General features: G+C 50.6%; 1 protein-coding gene across 1 annotated transcript in view; it reads right to left on the reverse strand.

The window, feature by feature from the left end:
• CADM4 (cell adhesion molecule 4) overlaps positions 1–16,624 on the reverse strand; it is a 219,537-nt gene that overhangs the window by 14,443 nt on the left and 188,470 nt on the right. Inside the window, exons 2-5 of the mRNA XM_015408498.1 lie at positions 11,373–11,519; positions 10,007–10,159; positions 8,962–9,096; positions 4,197–4,358 (exon numbers count right to left, since the gene is read on the reverse strand). Coding sequence (XP_015263984.1) covers positions 4,197–4,358; positions 8,962–9,096; positions 10,007–10,159; positions 11,373–11,519 — 597 coding nt within the window. The remainder of the gene's footprint in view (positions 1–4,196; positions 4,359–8,961; positions 9,097–10,006; positions 10,160–11,372; positions 11,520–16,624) is intronic.

Genomic DNA, 16,624 nt, shown 5'->3' on the forward strand with positions numbered 1-16,624 from the left:
GGATAGAGAGTGAGGGCCTGAAGAAGCCCCCCCCCCCCCAGCGACTCCGAGGCGGGCGGTCCAGAAGGGGGGGGGGCCTGGAAGGATCACCTGTCCAAGGGCCGGCTTGCCGTGGGGTGCCTGGGCAAGCCAAGGGAAGGCATGGGTGTGGCCTAATATGCTAATAAGCTATGGTGTCAGGGGTGTGGCTTAATATGCTAATGAGTTTCTGCTGTTGGGTGTGGCCTATTATGCTAATGAGTTCCTGTTGGGCTTTTTTGACCCAAAAAGCCCTGCTTATGTCACAGAATCCTTCCTTGCTACATAAATGGGAATGTTGCTAAGGGGGTCTGTATATGTCCTCTCATAGACGGGGACCTTGCGACGGCCCCCCATTTTCAATCGTCGTTGCTTAGACTGTGGCCTTGTCCAAAACAGGCCACAAAACGGCACCTTATAACCACCTTGGAGCGCGAGTGCGTGATCACATTTTTGAACGAAACTCCGTGTTACAAAAAAAAAGCCCAAGTTTAAAAAAGCAAACAAATTTACAGAGAAGTCTGAGTTAAAACCTGTCTCCCCAGTATGCTTACATGGGGAACCTGAGGGGAAACCTCCACGTTCAGAGGCACTGATCCTCTGAATCCCAGAGCCAGGAGGCAACATCAGGGGAAGGCCTCGGCCTCTATGCCCTGCTGCTGGACTAGGGTTGCCAGTGCCCAGTTGGGGGCGGGGGATCCCCTGGTTTGGAGCCCCTCCCCCTGCTTCAGGGCTAACAGAAAGTGGGGGGGAGGGACATCAGACCCCCCCCCCCACAAGCCAGAAATAAACACAACTTACAGGAAGCAGGGAGGAAAGAAGCAGGAAGTAAACGTGATGTGAAGGTGATGTGCCTATGTCACTTGGAAGTGACATAGGCACATTGATGACATCAAGGGGGACGCTCTGGTTTTTGCGCAAAACTCTATGGTTTGGTAACAGCGTTCCGTGCGCCTTGGTGTTTAGTCATGCCGGCCACATGACCACGGAAACGTCTTCGGACAGCGCTGGCTCTTCGGCTTGGAAACGGAGATGAGCACCGCAACCCTAGAGTCGGATTCGACTGGCTTTCAAGCAAGGGAACCTTTACTTTTACTTTTACTATAGTTTGAAGCCAATCTCACCATAGAGTTTTGCCCCAAAACCAGAACATTGCCCCCAACGTCACCAATGTGCCTCCATCACTTCCGGGTGACATAGGCACGTCATGTTTATTTCCGGGAATGTTACTTCCCGCTCCCGGAACGCTCCCTCCGTCCCCCCACTTGTGGGTCTGACAGACCAGTGGCAACCCTATGCTGGACCTCCGGAGGAACTGGCTGGCCACTGTGTGAGACAGGATGCTGGACTAGATGGACTAGATGGACTATTGGTCCACCAGTCTGATCCAGCAGGGCCCTTCTGATGTTCTTATGAAGGCCTCAGCCTCTCTGCCGTGTGGTTGGCCCTCCAGAGGAACTGGTTGGCCACTGTGTGAGACAGGATGCTGGACTAGAGGGACCACCGGTCTGATCCAGCAGGGCCTACTGATGTTCTTATCAGGGGAAGGCCTCCATGCCCTGTTGTTGGTTGTCAAGAGGAACTGGTTGGCTGCTGTGTGAGACATGATGCTGGAGTAGATGGACCACTGGTCTGATCCAGCAGGGCTCTTCTGATGTTCTTATGAAGGCTTCAGCCTCTATGCCCTGTGGTTGGCCCTCCAGAGGAACTGGTTGGCCACTGTGTGAGACAGGATGCTGGACTAGACGGACCATTGGTCGGATCCAGCAGGGCTCTTCTTATGTTCTTATGAAGGCCTCGGCCTCTATGCCCTGTTGTTGGACCTTCAGAGGAACTGGTTGGCCACTGTGTGAGACAGGATGCTGGAATAGATGGACCACTGGTCTGATACAGCAGGGCTCTTCTTATGTTCTTATAAGGTTAGGTTTGCCAGTTCCAGGTTGGGAAATTCCTGGAGATTTGGGGGGTGGAGTCTGGGGGGAGTGGAAGCTCAGCAGGGTATAATGGCCCACAGCCCACCTTCCAAAGCAGCCATTTTCTCCAGGGGAACTGATCTCCATAGTCTGGAGATGCGCTGTAATTCTGGGAGGGCTGGCAACCCTACCTTGGGGGTTTTCACACAGGGGAATGTTTAAAAAAATCATAAGTAATAATTATCGTTGAATCCACTAAATAGAGAGAGAAAAAATTCTCCCCTTCTAAGTAATAATTAAGGTAACACTTTAATGAACACAATTGATTGGTAAACATTTATGGCATAATAGCTGCTAACATAGCAATAATGGTTTTCGCTGTTTTTTTTATTTCTCTCTGTCTCGCAGAAATTTTGAAGAGTGTTAACTGGCCCTCTAAATTTATAAGAGGTCCAAGGCCTTTGGGGAATGTAACTCGCAATTGGCTTGCATTCAAAAACCAAATATAAACAATTTTATAATAAAGAAATGGGATCTCTCACTGCAGTCTGAAGCGGTCCAGTCTACAGCCTCATCCTGATCCATACAGAGAACCAGGGGTCATTTCGTAGAAAAAGAGCTAGGGGAACTAATTAGCATAACTCATTAGCATATACCACACCCCCTGACATCAGGGGCCCGACGGTGGTTCTGCAAGGCCGGCAGGGGTGGGGAGAGGGGGGGAGGAAGCAACTTACCCTCCCTCTTCTCCTGCCTCTTCCTGGCTAAATGAGGGCTGGAAGCGGGGCAGCCGGAAGCAGGGGGCGAGGCTTCGTCATGTGCCCCGCCCCCCGCACCTCACCCAGGGGAACTGCGATCCCCCGCGATCCCCCCCGAAATGACCTCTGCAGAGAACCAATCTACATATTCACCAAAATGATGTGGAAGAATTTTGGACCTCTCCACAAACTGTCTGTGTTGGGGAGTTGTATGTGATTTTTTAAAAAAATTCTCTTCCTACTAAAACCTTTCTTGTATGTAGCACATGAACACACCGGAGAGAACAACAAAAATTTCAGGGAACTTTGATTCTCGAAAGCCTATATTCCAAAAATTCTTGTTGGTCTCTTACTGCAGCCCAATACAGCTGCCCCCTGAAACACTGGAGAGAGATGATTATGTTAAATCTTCTAAATAACATCTTAATTTATTGCACAGATTTTTATTGTTGCTTTTTTTTTACACAAAGCATCGTTCAAAAATTTACACCTCATTCCTACTGGCAAAATGAAATTATTCACCTCCTTCTCTCAGTGTGCAGATCACGTCTTTTAAAGACTTTTAAAAGGGTGGCACTCTTGCTAGGCCTCCAGACTCTATGGTCTTTACCATAGAGAATAGGAGGTGAACTCCTAGAGTGCCGTCGTCATTTTTCTCTCTCGCTCCTTGATGTCTCACGGTGAAGGTCATGGCTTCAGAGAGGGATTTTCCTGCTGGAAGCGGGCAAACAGCAACTTTATTTCTGGGCCACAACAGACTTTGTGAGAGATCCATTTTGTGGAGTGCAGGGAAGGGGTGACGAACAAGCGCCTCCAAACTCTGCCAAGTGGTCCGCTGATCGGGCCTGTTCCCTCTCCTTTTTTGCTTCTGGTTCAGCACCTGGACTCCCAAATTAGTACCACTCTCTGCGGAGCTGGGTTTAACTCAAGGGCCTAGACCAGAGGTGTCGAACTCATTTGCTACGAGGGCTGGATCTGAAATAAATGTTACTTTGTTGGGCCAGGCCATATGTGCCATAAAATGTAATGCCAGGTACCGTAGATATAAACTGTAGAAAGGACAGCAGCTGGTAAGCTATGAGTTGTTGTATCCTTACTGCAAGGCCTCATGGGCTATGAGCGGAGTGCAAAAGAAAACCAATATGGGCGGACTAGCGAGCCAGCAGAGCAGCACTGGGCAGATACTCCCGCACTACTTGGCTGCTGCAGACGAGGTTGTTCCGCCATGCTGAAGCCACAATTGGAGTGGCTCCGCCCACTTCCCCCCGAGCAACCTCCTCTTCCCTCCCTTGCACTAGTTGCTCGTGGGCCACATAGGAGCGCTGGATGGGCCGGTTCCGGCCCCCGTGCCTTTATGTTTGACACCCCTGGCCTAGACCTTGGCAATCTTCAGCTGCCCCATTGTACGCCGCTATCCAGAGGGGAGAAAAACATACAACACAGTCCGTGCTCTCCATCCCAACCTTCCAGCTCCCGCCCAACCAGCCCGACCCCGGCTGTCACTTACACTGTACATCTAGCACGTACTGCGTCTGCTTCTGCTGCCCCCGCAGCGCAGGGTGGGTGGCCTCACAGGTCACAATGCTGCCGTGGTCCTTACGTTCCACCCGAAAATGCAGCACGTTGGTAATACTGAACACTTTCCCATTTTCTTGTTTGCTGCTGATGCCTGGACAAAAAACACACACACAAACAAGTCCCAGTCAATCCTAGCAAGTGTTTGCCACCAGTGTTCCCTCTAAGCTGGGTTAGTGTGAGCTAGCCCACAGTCTTCTAGCCTCCGGCTCTCACATTTTTGTCTTATCTCCAGAAGGATGGCTCCAGAGCAATGCTCCCTCTAAGCTGTGGAGTCTTGTGAGCAAAAATTCTACTTTGTGAGCTACTGGCATTAAAGTTGCAAGCGAGCGATTTGGCTACAGCATAAATTGGTTTGCTCTAGAGCCATCCTCCCTGAGCTAAGACAAACATGTGTGAGCCGGAGGCTAAAAGACTGTGAGCTAGCTCACACTAACTCAGCTTAGAGGGAACACTGCTCCAGAGCAAACTAATTCAGGCAGCAGCCAAATCGCTCGCTCACAACTTTAACGCCAGCAGCTCACAAAGTAGAATTTTTGCTCACAAGACTCCACAGCTTAGAGGGAACATTGTACATCCCCTATGAAAACAGAGTCTGGAAACCCGGCTTATGGTGGTACAATTGTGGTCGTTATGGGTTTTTTATTCCCACCTGGCGAATTACATACAACGGTAACGCGACCACAGGATGTGGGAAGGATTAGAACGTTGCCCGCGTTTCCTTCCGACGCCCGTTTGCAATCTTGATCCTTGCAGCCGAAAAGTACCGGGTGAAGCCACTTCTGAGCTTCAGTTATCCAAATTCTGCTGGGAGAAACCCCATCAGAAATATAAAGTTGGTGGTGTCACAACAACAAAATTTAATGCACACTGTAACTCTAATAAGGCATAAGATGCAACGTGGAAACACGGTTGGTTAGAAGACGTAAAGTCCATGTAATCAGTGGAACTTGACAGGAGGAGTCCACATAGTCTTAACACCTTATCTTCTAAGGAGGAAACATTACATCTTATGCCTTATTAGAGTTATAAAGGTAAAGGTTCCCTTGCTCGAAAGCCAGTCGAGTCCGACTCTAGGGTTGCGGTGCTCATCTCCATTTCAAAGCCGAAGAGCCAGCGCTGTCCAAAGACGTTTCCGTGGTCATGTGGCCGGCATGACTAAACACCAAGGCGCACGGAACGCTGTTACCTTCCCACTGAAGTGGTACCTATTTATCTACTTGCAATTTCTTGCTTTCGAACGGCTAGGTTGGCAGGAGCTGGAACTAGAGACGGGAGCTCACTCCGTCATGTGGCAACTCGGGTCTCGAACTGCTGAACTACCGACCTTCCACAGCCTGCAGTTCAGCGTCTTAACCATTTGAGCCACCGCAGCATTGCCTATTAGAGTTATAGTACACATTAAATTCTCTTGTTGTGACACCACCAACTTTATATTTGTTAAATACAGTTTATATTTTGGCAATTTCTGATGGGTTTCCTCCTAGCGGGATTTGGATATCTGGGACCTCTGTGGTGCTAGTTTTTCCCTTGGTTTTTTTTAAATATATAATTTTATTTTACTTCATAGTCAAATACAGAGTGAACTATAACTCAGCTACGATAATACAATAGAAAGTAAACATAGACATAAAAAGAGATACACGGCAAGCTGCCCTTTAAACAGTATGTTCTTAAACAGAGTTACATAAAATGTAGAACATCGTAGAATTTACCTGGTACATTATAGTTTGGGGGCATATCGTTGCTAAAGACATATTCCAAGAATGGAAACCATTTTAATTGAAAATTACTACCACAGGTATTGGTATTAAAGGACGAGACCTTGTCTGACAGCTTGTCCATAGAATAGAATTCCCATAGTTTAGCAAACCATTGAGTGAGGGACGGGACTTTTTTATCCTTCCAGTTAGCTGTTGGCTATGACTGTCTTTGCTGCGGTCAGGAATATCGAGATCAACTCCCTCCGCAATTTGGGGACTTCTGCGCTCCAGGCTCCTGAAACGGAGCGGCTGCTTTAAGGCGAACTGATGCTAACCTTCTATTTTAAGGATTCTCCGCGTGGGGGGAGAGAAAAAGAGTAGGAGGGGAGGCTAGTAGAGCGCTCTGTGTCTATGGCAAAGAGGCATATGGATGCAGCCGCAGCCATCCCACACTTTTGGAGCCGGCAACTCTCCCTGGCAGGCATCCCCCCCGGCGCCGGGCTGAAACCACGAAGACGTCCGAACGCGTGGAGCCAGCTTATGCAAAGTCTGAGCAGCCATTTCACCCGTCAGTATTTCTTCCTCTGACAAGAAGCAGCTGTCGGGGATCCCAGGCAAACCTGCTACTTTAGATCCATAAAATCAGGGCTATTTTTGGGCAGGAACGCACAGGAACGGAGTTCCGACTGGCTCCCGAGTTGGCCACGCCCAGCAGGAACTCATTAACATAATAGGCCACACCCAACAGCAGGAACTCATTAGTATTGGCTACAATTAGGGGGTGTGGCCTAACATGCAAAGGAGCTCCTGCTCCAAAAAAAAAAGCCCTGGGTTTTGACAAGGTGAAGAGAATAAGAAGCAAAAGGTGGGTGTGGCTGGATGACTACACTTCTGGTAACATGGGGGTGTGGCCTAATATGCGAATGAGCTGTGCTGTCAGGGGTGTGGCCTAATGTGCTAATGAGTTCCTGCTGTTGGGTATGGCCTATTATGCTAATGAGTTCCTGCTGGGCTTTTTCTACAAAAAAAGCCCTGCAAAAAATAGAGTTGTTGGCGATGGAACCTGGGAACTTTTGTGAGCCAAGCACGTGTTCTCCCCAACAAGCCAGAGCCCTTCCGCAATTCAAGCCTCCCGACGGCTTCCGCAGAGCGAGGCTTCGTGGCTGTGAGCGTGGAGGTGTGGCACAGTGGCAACAGAGTTTCCAACACAGTCTTCCACCTTTTCGTACCAATTTTCCCTTCCACGTGTGCTCTGCAGTGACTCTGCATTGGCTCAGGGGGGTGTACTCATCACGGCCGCCCCCTCTTTTTGGTTCCTTTGGTCACGCAAGTGTTATAGCACTACAATGATTCTATTAAGATTTAAAATAGGTGTGGCAGTAGATTGCTGTAGCTCTATAGCAACTGCCAGGGTTTTCCTTTTTTTTTTGTATTTGTGTGCATGTGTGTGTGAGAGAGAGAGATTCCCCACTCCTCCACATGCAGCTGCTGGGTGACCTTGGGTCAGCCACAGTTCTCACAGAGCTGTTCTCTCGAGCAGTTCTCTGAGAGCTCTCTCAGCCCCACCTACCTCACAGGGTGTCTGTTGTGCGGAGGGGAAGGGAGGCAGATTGTAAACTGCTTCGAGACTCCAAGTAAAGGGCGGGATATAAATCCAGTCTCCTCCTCCTCTTCTTCTTTGTGTGTGCCTGGAAGTCATGGTTGACTTCTGGTGACCCCTAGTGAGCCTTGGATGTTTCAGAGAGGTGACTTGCTATTGCCTGCCCCTGCACCCAATGCTCCCCTCTAAACTGTGGAGTCTTGTGAGCAAAAATCCTACTTTGTGAGCTACTGGCATTAAAATTGTGAATGAGCAATTTGGCTGCGGCATAAATTAGTTTGCTCTGGAGCCCTCCTTCCTGAGCTAAGACAAATATGTGTGATCCAGAGGCTAAAAAACTGTGAGCTAGCTCACACCAACTCACCTTAGAGGCAACATTGTCTGCCTCCCGGCCCTGGTATTCCTTGGAGGTCCCCCATCCAAATGCTTGCCAGGGTCGGCCCTGCTTAGCTTCCGAGATCTGACAAGATCGAGGTAGCCTGAGCTATCCAGGGCAGAGCTCAACTGCCAGGGTATTTTTAAAGGCCTTCAGAAAGACCTCCAGTTGTATGGTGGCGGGCAGAGGAGCTGGGAAGATGGCCCCCATGAAGGGCTGAATACAGGGAAAGTGGCACCAGTATGGTTGAGGCCTGGGGTCCCCAAACCTTTTAACCGTGCGGGTACCTTTGGAATTCAGACACAGCATGGTGGGCGCAACCACGAAATGGCCGCCAGGGCAGGCGGAGCCAGACACAAAATGGCTGCCAGGGCAGGCGGAGCCAGACACGAAATGGCTGCCAGGGCAGGCAGAGCCAGACACAAAATGGCTGCCAGGGGAGGCAGAGCCAGACACAAAATGGCCGCCACAGCTTACCTTCAGTCACACAGTGAAGATCTTTGTGCTGTAGCGGAAGCTGCTAGCAAAGCGATGTTTTTAAAAACCTGCACAGCCAATCAAATCTCCAGTGGTCAATCCGGAGCTTTGCTGGGCTGAAAACCCCACCTGTCCCCGCCCACTTTCTAAACACATTTAGCAGGCTCCAGGAAAGGTGCTGGCAGGCACCATGGCAGCCTGGACCCTTGGGTGAGACGTTTGCAGGTCAGGGAAATGCAAACCATTCTGTCCAGATGGCATGCTAACATGCTCAGACTGCGTTCTTCCCAAAAACAACTAATGAAGATGGGGGAAACCTGGAGACACAGGATGCTGACAAAACAATATCATATGGAAGTAAGAAAATAAAGAAGCACATCCGTTTGGGTGACAAGGCAGGGGGGAAGCCCCCTCAGCGCAGAAGTAAGCGAATGAGTGTATTTTTGAGCCCTCAGCGACTGAGCTAACAAATGCCCAATTGGTCTAGACTTCCACAGGAAGAGACGTCCTCGGAGGGGGGCCCCCCGCCCCTAATTTATACCTGGTATCAACGTTCGGTCACGGTACCAGCGCAGGGTCGCGGCAGGACGCGACCTCGGAACGATGCAGGTGAGTTCTACTTCTCCTCCTTCCACGGCCTGTTCCTTCACCTCCACCAAGGGGTTCTCTGGTGGCACTGTAAGGAACAGCGGCAGGGTTATCGGGCAGGCAACCGGGATGTTCTCCTGCAATATCCAGGGCAGCTTCATTCACACAGACACCAAATCACCCTCAGCTGTCATAATCCTCCGACCGAGGGGCTGAACTATCATTGGCGGAGAGGTGTTCAGGTACGGCTCTACGTGTGTTCCATGTTTCTGCGGTATTGCTGCAGCAAAGCATGCTGGGAATTCCTCTCCTTTGCTTTGTTAAGGTTGTAGCCCTCAAGTTGGAAGGACAGGCCGAAAAGCCAAAAACTTCAGGCGGAAAATGTGGCCAGGGATTGAGGTTTCAGGGCTCAGCATAGCTTGTCGTCCCCTCACTCCACCCAGAAGAATAAGTCACGGACACCAGGCCCACAGTTGCCTAATTTTGATAATTAATCCCAAGTACCTACATACGCTTAATGCAGGATTTGGATTCTCTCCACCCCCACCCCCACCCCCTGCTCCCACAAGCAGACTATGAAATGTGCCAGTCTGGGGCATGCTTTTATAGCTTGCCAACTCCTTGCCCTAGAAGGATGCCCTTGAGTTTCTAATAGCTGTCGGGTCGGTTAGGTAGAGGTTTCAAAGTGTGGCTTTCCCCATCACCGTAACTCTGAGCCCCGTGCAGGCTGCAGTTCAGCCAATTTTCCACTTTCAGCTGCAGTTTCCTTCACTGCCACCGGAACTCTTTGCCATGCACTATTTTTATGTGTCAGGCAGCTCGCGATCCGGGCCGGTGGGTGAGCCAGCCCTACCCCGCCCCAGCGGAGGATTAAACGAGACGTCCCCGATTCCATTCCGGCTCTGTGAATAACTGGCGCCGTGACCTCCTATCTCTTCAGCTCCCTACCCAAACTCGAAGGCGTAATGATGGTGGAGGAGAGGGTAGGGAAGACTTACCCAGCACGGTAAGAATGGCGATCTGATGGTGCGTGTCGTCCGTGTACAGCTGACAGAAGTAGCCGCCTTCGTCTTCCAGGCGGGCGTTGGAGAGCACGATGCGGACTTGCTTTTGGGTGAATTCCACCAGCTGGAAGCGCTCATCTTTAAGGGCTGCGGAGACAGGGGAAGAGATAATCCAGCTGCGGGCTGCAGAGATGAGGAAAGGGTCCCTTCCTCCTCCCCAAGATCTTGGGGGGAGAGGATATCACCCTTCTCAAGCACGATCTGTCACCACTAGGGACAGGATGCTGGGTAGTCTGGAGTCACATCCAGTGGCCTTTCCCGAGTTAAGGCCAGTCCTGCCATTAAGGCAAACTGAAGGTGTTCCTTTAAGGGGTGGAGCCTAGGTTCCTGTTGAAAAATGTCAAAAAAGCCAACTGCGTTGTTTAGTATTGTGCGTTACCCCAGTTGCACTTTTTGCACTTTCCTGCTCAAACACAAAAACTATCTTGGGGCCACCTCCAGGGCTCCCTCTAAGCTGTGGAGTCTCGTGAGCAAAAATCCTACTTTGTGAGCTGCTGGCATTAAAGTGAGCGAGCGATTTGGCTGCTGCATCAATCAGTTTGCTCTGGAGCCATCCTTCCTGAGCCGAGACAAAAATGTGCGAGCTGGAGGCTAAAAAACTGTGAGCTGGCTCACACTAACTCAGCTTAGAGGGAACACTGGCCACCTCTGGACTCATTGAATGAGAGCCAGTTTGGTGTAGGGGTTAGGAGTGCGGACTCTAATCTGGGAGAACCAGGTTTGATTCCCCACTGCTCCACATGCAGCTGCTGGTGGGACCTTGGGTCAGTCACAAGTTCTCTCAGTGCTGTTCTCTCAAGGGCAGTTCTCGAGAGAGCTCTCTCAGCCCCACCTACCTCACAGGGTGTCTATTGAGGGGAGGGGAAGGGGAGGGGATTTTAAGCCGCTCTGAGACTCCTTCGGGTAGTGAAGGGCGGGGTATAAATACAATCTCCTCTTCTTATTATTATTACTCTCATGTTCACTGAGTAAACTGGTCAGTTCTAGGTCAGACTGGCTAGCGACCCTGCAGTGGGCGGACACTGGCCATCCCTCGATGCACACGGCACATCCCTTGAGTTTGCCGGAGCTGTTTGTTCGGTAAGCACCTCTTATATGGCGCCTGCTCTCTATCTGCGGCACATGATGGCATGGACTGCATACTGAGCTGACCTGTAGGGGGAGCTGTTGAGCAGTGGATCCCGCTGGCGGGCGGGGCATTGAATCAATGGCGTTTTGCGCCCTCCCGTCTCAACGGCTCACACATCATCCATTTGGCCCAGTCCGACCCAGGAGCCCACGGCCTCCGGAGCCCAGTTACCTCGTGTGCCGTTGAAGAAGAGCATCTGGCGGGACGGGTTCTGGATCACCACTATGGAGCCGTCGTACTGGTGCAGTCTGCAGTTGATTTCAGCTTGGCCGCCCTCTGCCACCGTCACGTTCTCTGCTTGGACCTCCTGAGCTCTGGCTAGTGCAAAGACAAAACAACGGGTGACTGTCACAGCAGGGAGGCAAGGAGAAGACAGCAGGGATTGAACTGGGAGTCGCTGGCGCCAAACACCAACACCCGCGTAGCTGTTTACAATGAGCAAAGTGATAAAATCATAAAGGTCCCCTTCGAGCACTGACATCACCCGTCCAGAGAATGTCAAGGCTGCTATCGGAATTTTTTTTTCTGCCACTGCTGAAAGACTGCTCCTGAGCATGTACGGAGTCCCGTTTCCTTAAACACTAACCATAGCCGGCCTCCTACGATCAAAGATAACCAGGAAGCAGGCTGGGTTACCAGCAAGTTGGACCCTTTGAGGAAAAATGTGAGAAACTCAGCACCACAGAGGACTAGTATCTTTGCACAGAAACAAACATTGCCCACGAGGAATTCTTCTGCAAAAGGCAAGGCTATTTTTGAGCAGGAACGCACAGGAATGGAGTTCCGACTGGCTCCTGAGTTGGCCACGCCCAGCAGGAACTCATTAGCATAATAGGCCACACCCAACAGCAGAAACTCATTAGGATTGGCTACATTAGGGGGTGTGGCCTAACATGCAAAGGAGGTCCTGCTACAAAAAAAGCCCAGGGTTTTGACAACAAAGTAAACATAATAAGAAGCAAAAGGTGGGTGTGGTTGGATGACCACACTTCTGGTGGGGTATGGCCTAATATGCTAATGAGCTGTGCTGTCAGGGGTGTGGCCTAATATGCTAATGTGTTTCTGCTGTTGGGTGTGGCCTAATATGCTAATGAGTTCCTGCTGGGCTTTTTCTACAAAAAAAGCCCTGGCAAAAGGCCTACACTAAAAACGAGACTGGGTATGTCATGTATTGGGACTGAATCATGCCAGGTCTGTCACCCCAGAGACTGGCTGAGCTTGGAGCACAAGAACAATAGCCTACCAGGATTCTGAAAGTAACCAATCAAGCAGTCATGTTATGTAAATAGCCTATCACTGGGAGTGGGGTGTGTTTGGGTGTGGCAATTGCATGCTATTTAACAGAGCTGAGGCTCCGGAGTCTTGCCTTGCTCTTGCTGAAATCCAATTCCAATAACCTTTATTGGCATAACTCTTGCTGAAATCACTAATAAAGTAGAGCTGATCACTAGAGTTGGGGTCTCCTCGTCCATGGAACCCACCAGGGCTATTTTTTGGGCAGGAACGCACAGGAACGGAGTTCCGGCTGGCTCCTGAGTTGGCCACACCCAGCAGGAGCTCATTAGCATAATAGGCCACACCCAACAGCAGAAACTCATTAGGATTGGCTACATTAGGGGTGTGTGGCCTAACATGCAAAGGAGTTCCTGCTACAAGAAAAGCCCTGGGTTTTGACAACAAACAAGGTAAACAGAATAAGAAGCAAAAAGTGGGTGTGGCTGGATAACCACACTTCTGGCAACGTGGGGGTGTGGCCTAATATGCTAATATGCTGTGCTGTCAAGGGTGCGGCCTAATATGCTAATGAGTGTCTGCTGTTGGGTGTGGCCTATTATGCTAATGAGTTCCTGCTGGGCTTTTTCTACAAAAAGAGCCCTGGAACCCACTATTTAACAAGTTATTTTAAAACAAAGCGCGAACTCCAAGCCTCCTTACTGTTCCAGCTCTCGGCTGGAACTGTGTTCCCTTCTGGATTCATCCTTCTGATCTTTTCTCTTCCCCTATGATCCTCTGCCCCATTCTCTCTTCCAACAGTGTGCCCTGTTCCAACTTCGCTATCTCCTTCCCTTTTGCTTGTCCTGCCCCTTTCTAGTCTCGGAACGCCTCATCCGACGGCGGCCAGAAATCCTTCTGTCTGCTTGGCCGCCCCTCTGTGACATCAGAGCAACTCAGCCAATCACTGCCAGAGGCAACCCAACCACTCTCCCTTGCTCTATTGCACTGCAAAGTGCCGTCCCTCATCTTGCGCCTCGACTGCTGTTACGCTGTTCTGCAATTAACAGAGGATGAGTCATCTGGCGCGCCCGCTCTACTGATTAAACGGTTCGTTGCTCGTGGCACAGCTTGGTAAGAGATGGCACGGGCTGACAGCTGGTGGGCAGCTAACCCCACCAAGCGGCTACGGGCTAGACTAGATGGCTTTGCGGGTTACCTCCTGGATTATAAAACCAACATTCCTTGGTTATCGTGCGAGATAATACCACCACCACCACCGCAGCCCTCCCTGCAAAACGGAGACCCATTATCCCACAGAGTCGTAAACCAGGGGGGAGATTGCAGTAATGTGAAAGCTAATAAAACAATCGAGAACAGTGGAGGGCCTACGGGGAAAATATCCTTCCTTAAAAAAGAGGGGCATTAGCGGTGTCGGCTGCAGACAAAACAGCAAGGGCTGGGAAATGTCATGCTATTTATACTGGCTTATACATTTGTCAGTCTTGTATTTGCTTATAACATTTCTCTGACTGACTGCTTCCCCCCCCCCCCAAGAGATCCAGCGCTTCTATCAGTGCAGAGTCGTTTGGATATTTATTTAAAGCCCCGGTCAGTCACCTTTCCAGCCCAAAAGGTGCTCAAGGAAACTTGGGAAGGATAAGGAACCTAGTCTTGAATGCCATATTTTCCTAATATATCAGATACAGATAAAACGAAGCCCTCTAGGCAGAGCCGGTGGGTGTCGTGCCTCCGTCCCGGGCAGAGCCCGCAACATGGCATTAAATTGATGCCAGGCAGAGGAGTAGAACGATAATAGATTTCATAAGACTCAAAGCTTTTGTAAGTATCAATCCGAGCTACAAAACGCCAAGCGCCGCAGCCTGCGCGGCTATGTACAGCCCCACACAATACGAGCTTTACATAAATTTAGCTTTACGTTCGACGCTTATCCGAGGCGTTAGCACTACAGATATTTCTCTTCCTTTTCGGGAAAACACGAGAGTAATTATCGTCGAGGCAAAGGGCAAGACGGCCCAGTGGAGGCGGATCAGTCCCACGGAGGCAGTGTTACCTGTCAGATCAGCCCGGTCGAGAATTACAGCCGCTTGGCCTTTTTGTGTCCTTCCCTCCCAGACAAAAGACCCTCACGTCGGCTTTGACCATGCGTGCACTCCGGCTTGTCTGCACGCACGGCGTTCTAATAGAGGCACACGTTCTGTACCCTTATCACACCGTCCTTCACGCTGTTTGTTGCCGTCTGTGGCCACCGGCGTTTCTCACAGGACTGGGGTGCTTTTTGAGCATCCAAGGCAATGGCGGGCGGGTACCCGTAGAGGACGGCAGAACGGGACGGTCGGGTGTGACCCTCACGGCACAGTCCGCCGGGAAATTCTCTTGCTTGAGCAGCATGGGAATGAACCGAAGTGGCACAAAATCACACGTGCTTCGTGTCAAAGGGAATTTCCCACCTTGGCCACAAGAGTGGGTTGGACCAGACTGAATTTTACGCTAATGAAAGGGGTGGCACAGGGCTATTTTTGGGCAGGAACGCACAGGAACGGAGTTCCGGCTGGCTTCCAAGTTGGCCACGCCCAGCAGGAACTCATTAGCATAATAGGTCACACCCAACAGCAGAAACTCATTAGGATTGGCTACATTAGGGGTGTGTGGCCTAACATGCAAAGGAGTTCCTGCTACAAACAACGTTCCCTCTAAGCTGTAGGGTCTTGTCAGCAAAAATTCTACTTTTGTGAGCTACTGCAATTAAGGTTATGAGCAAGCAATTTGGTTACTGCATAAATTAGTTTGCCCTGGAGCCATCCTTCTTGAGCCAAGACAAAAATGTGTGAGCCGGAGGCTGAAAAACTGTGAGCTAGCTCACACTAACTCAGCTTAGAGGGAACACTGGCTACAAAAAAAGGCCCTGGGGTTTGACAACAAACAAGGTAAACAGAATAAGAAGCAAAAGGTGGGTGTGGCTGGATGAGCACACTTCTGGTAACATGGGGGTGTGGCCTAATATGCGAATGAGCTGTGCTGTCAAGGGTGTGGCCTAATAGGCGAATAAGTATCTGCTGTTGGGTGTGGCCTATTATGCTAGGCATCTTGTTAAACAGGGCTTCTGCCTGAAATGCCCTGGCGGTGGCATAATTGCCTCTTCCTGCTGCTGATGTACCTCTCATGCTCTTCCTGAGCATCCTGTTCCCCCAAGCAGCATTTCGGGGAGATCTGTGGGATGGGACAGGGGGGAGGAAGGAATGTTCTACTCCGCCGACAGAAACGCTTTGGGTGAGTGAGACATTTTAGTCTCGATCCAGACTACTGCCGTGAGCTGGTTCCTGGCTGCCACCAGGTTAATTTTGATTCCATCTGAGAAGAGAAGATCCAGCGTGGTGTGGTACGGGGGTTCCCAACAAGGTGCCCATGGGCACCACAGTGCCAGCCAATGCCTTGCCTGGTACCCGCCAAGTGCTTCTAGAAAGTGGGTGGAGCAAGGCAGCGGCAGGTCTTTGCCCAGAAGGGCTCCTGATTGGCTGTGCAGATTAAAAGGCATCTTGTTAAACAGGGCTTCTGCCTGAAATGTGGAAGAGGTGCTACTAGAGTTATAGGCAACCTCGCTCCCTGACATTTTGTGGTTGGCTCTGCCTCCTGAGGCAGCCATTTCGTAACTGTGCCCACCGCCCTGTGTTGGAATTCCAAATGTGGTTACAATGCTGGATTAGTCTCTGGGAGACTCAGCTCCAGATCTCCCATGGAAGCTCGCCGGGTGACCTTAGGCCAGGTGCGTACTCTCAGCCTAACCTACCTCACAGGGTTGTTGTGAGGATTAAAAAGGAGAAGGACGATGCAAGCCACTTTGGGTCCAGCTCCGAGAGCCAGTTTGGTGTAGAGCGGTTAAGAGTGGCACGACTCTAATCTGGGGGAACCGGGTCTGATTCCCCCCTCCTCCACATGCAGCCAGCTGGGTGACCTTGGGGTCAGTCAAAGTTCTCTGAGAGCTGTTCTCGAAAGTGCTCTCTCAGCCCCACCTGCCTCACACAGGGTGACTGTGGTGGGGAGGGGAAGGGAAAGGAGACTGTAAGCCGCTCCGAGACACCGAGTGAAGGGCGGGGCATAAACCCAACTCCATGCCGAGAAAGGCAATATATAAGCAAAGTAAATAAATTAAATAAATTCAAAGGCCGCATGTCCTCTCTGCTGAAACCACA

Source organism: Gekko japonicus, unplaced genomic scaffold, assembly GCF_001447785.1.
Source record: "Gekko japonicus isolate JY-2015 unplaced genomic scaffold, Gekko_japonicus_V1.1 scaffold1014, whole genome shotgun sequence".
NCBI lineage: Eukaryota > Metazoa > Chordata > Lepidosauria > Squamata > Gekkonidae > Gekko > Gekko japonicus.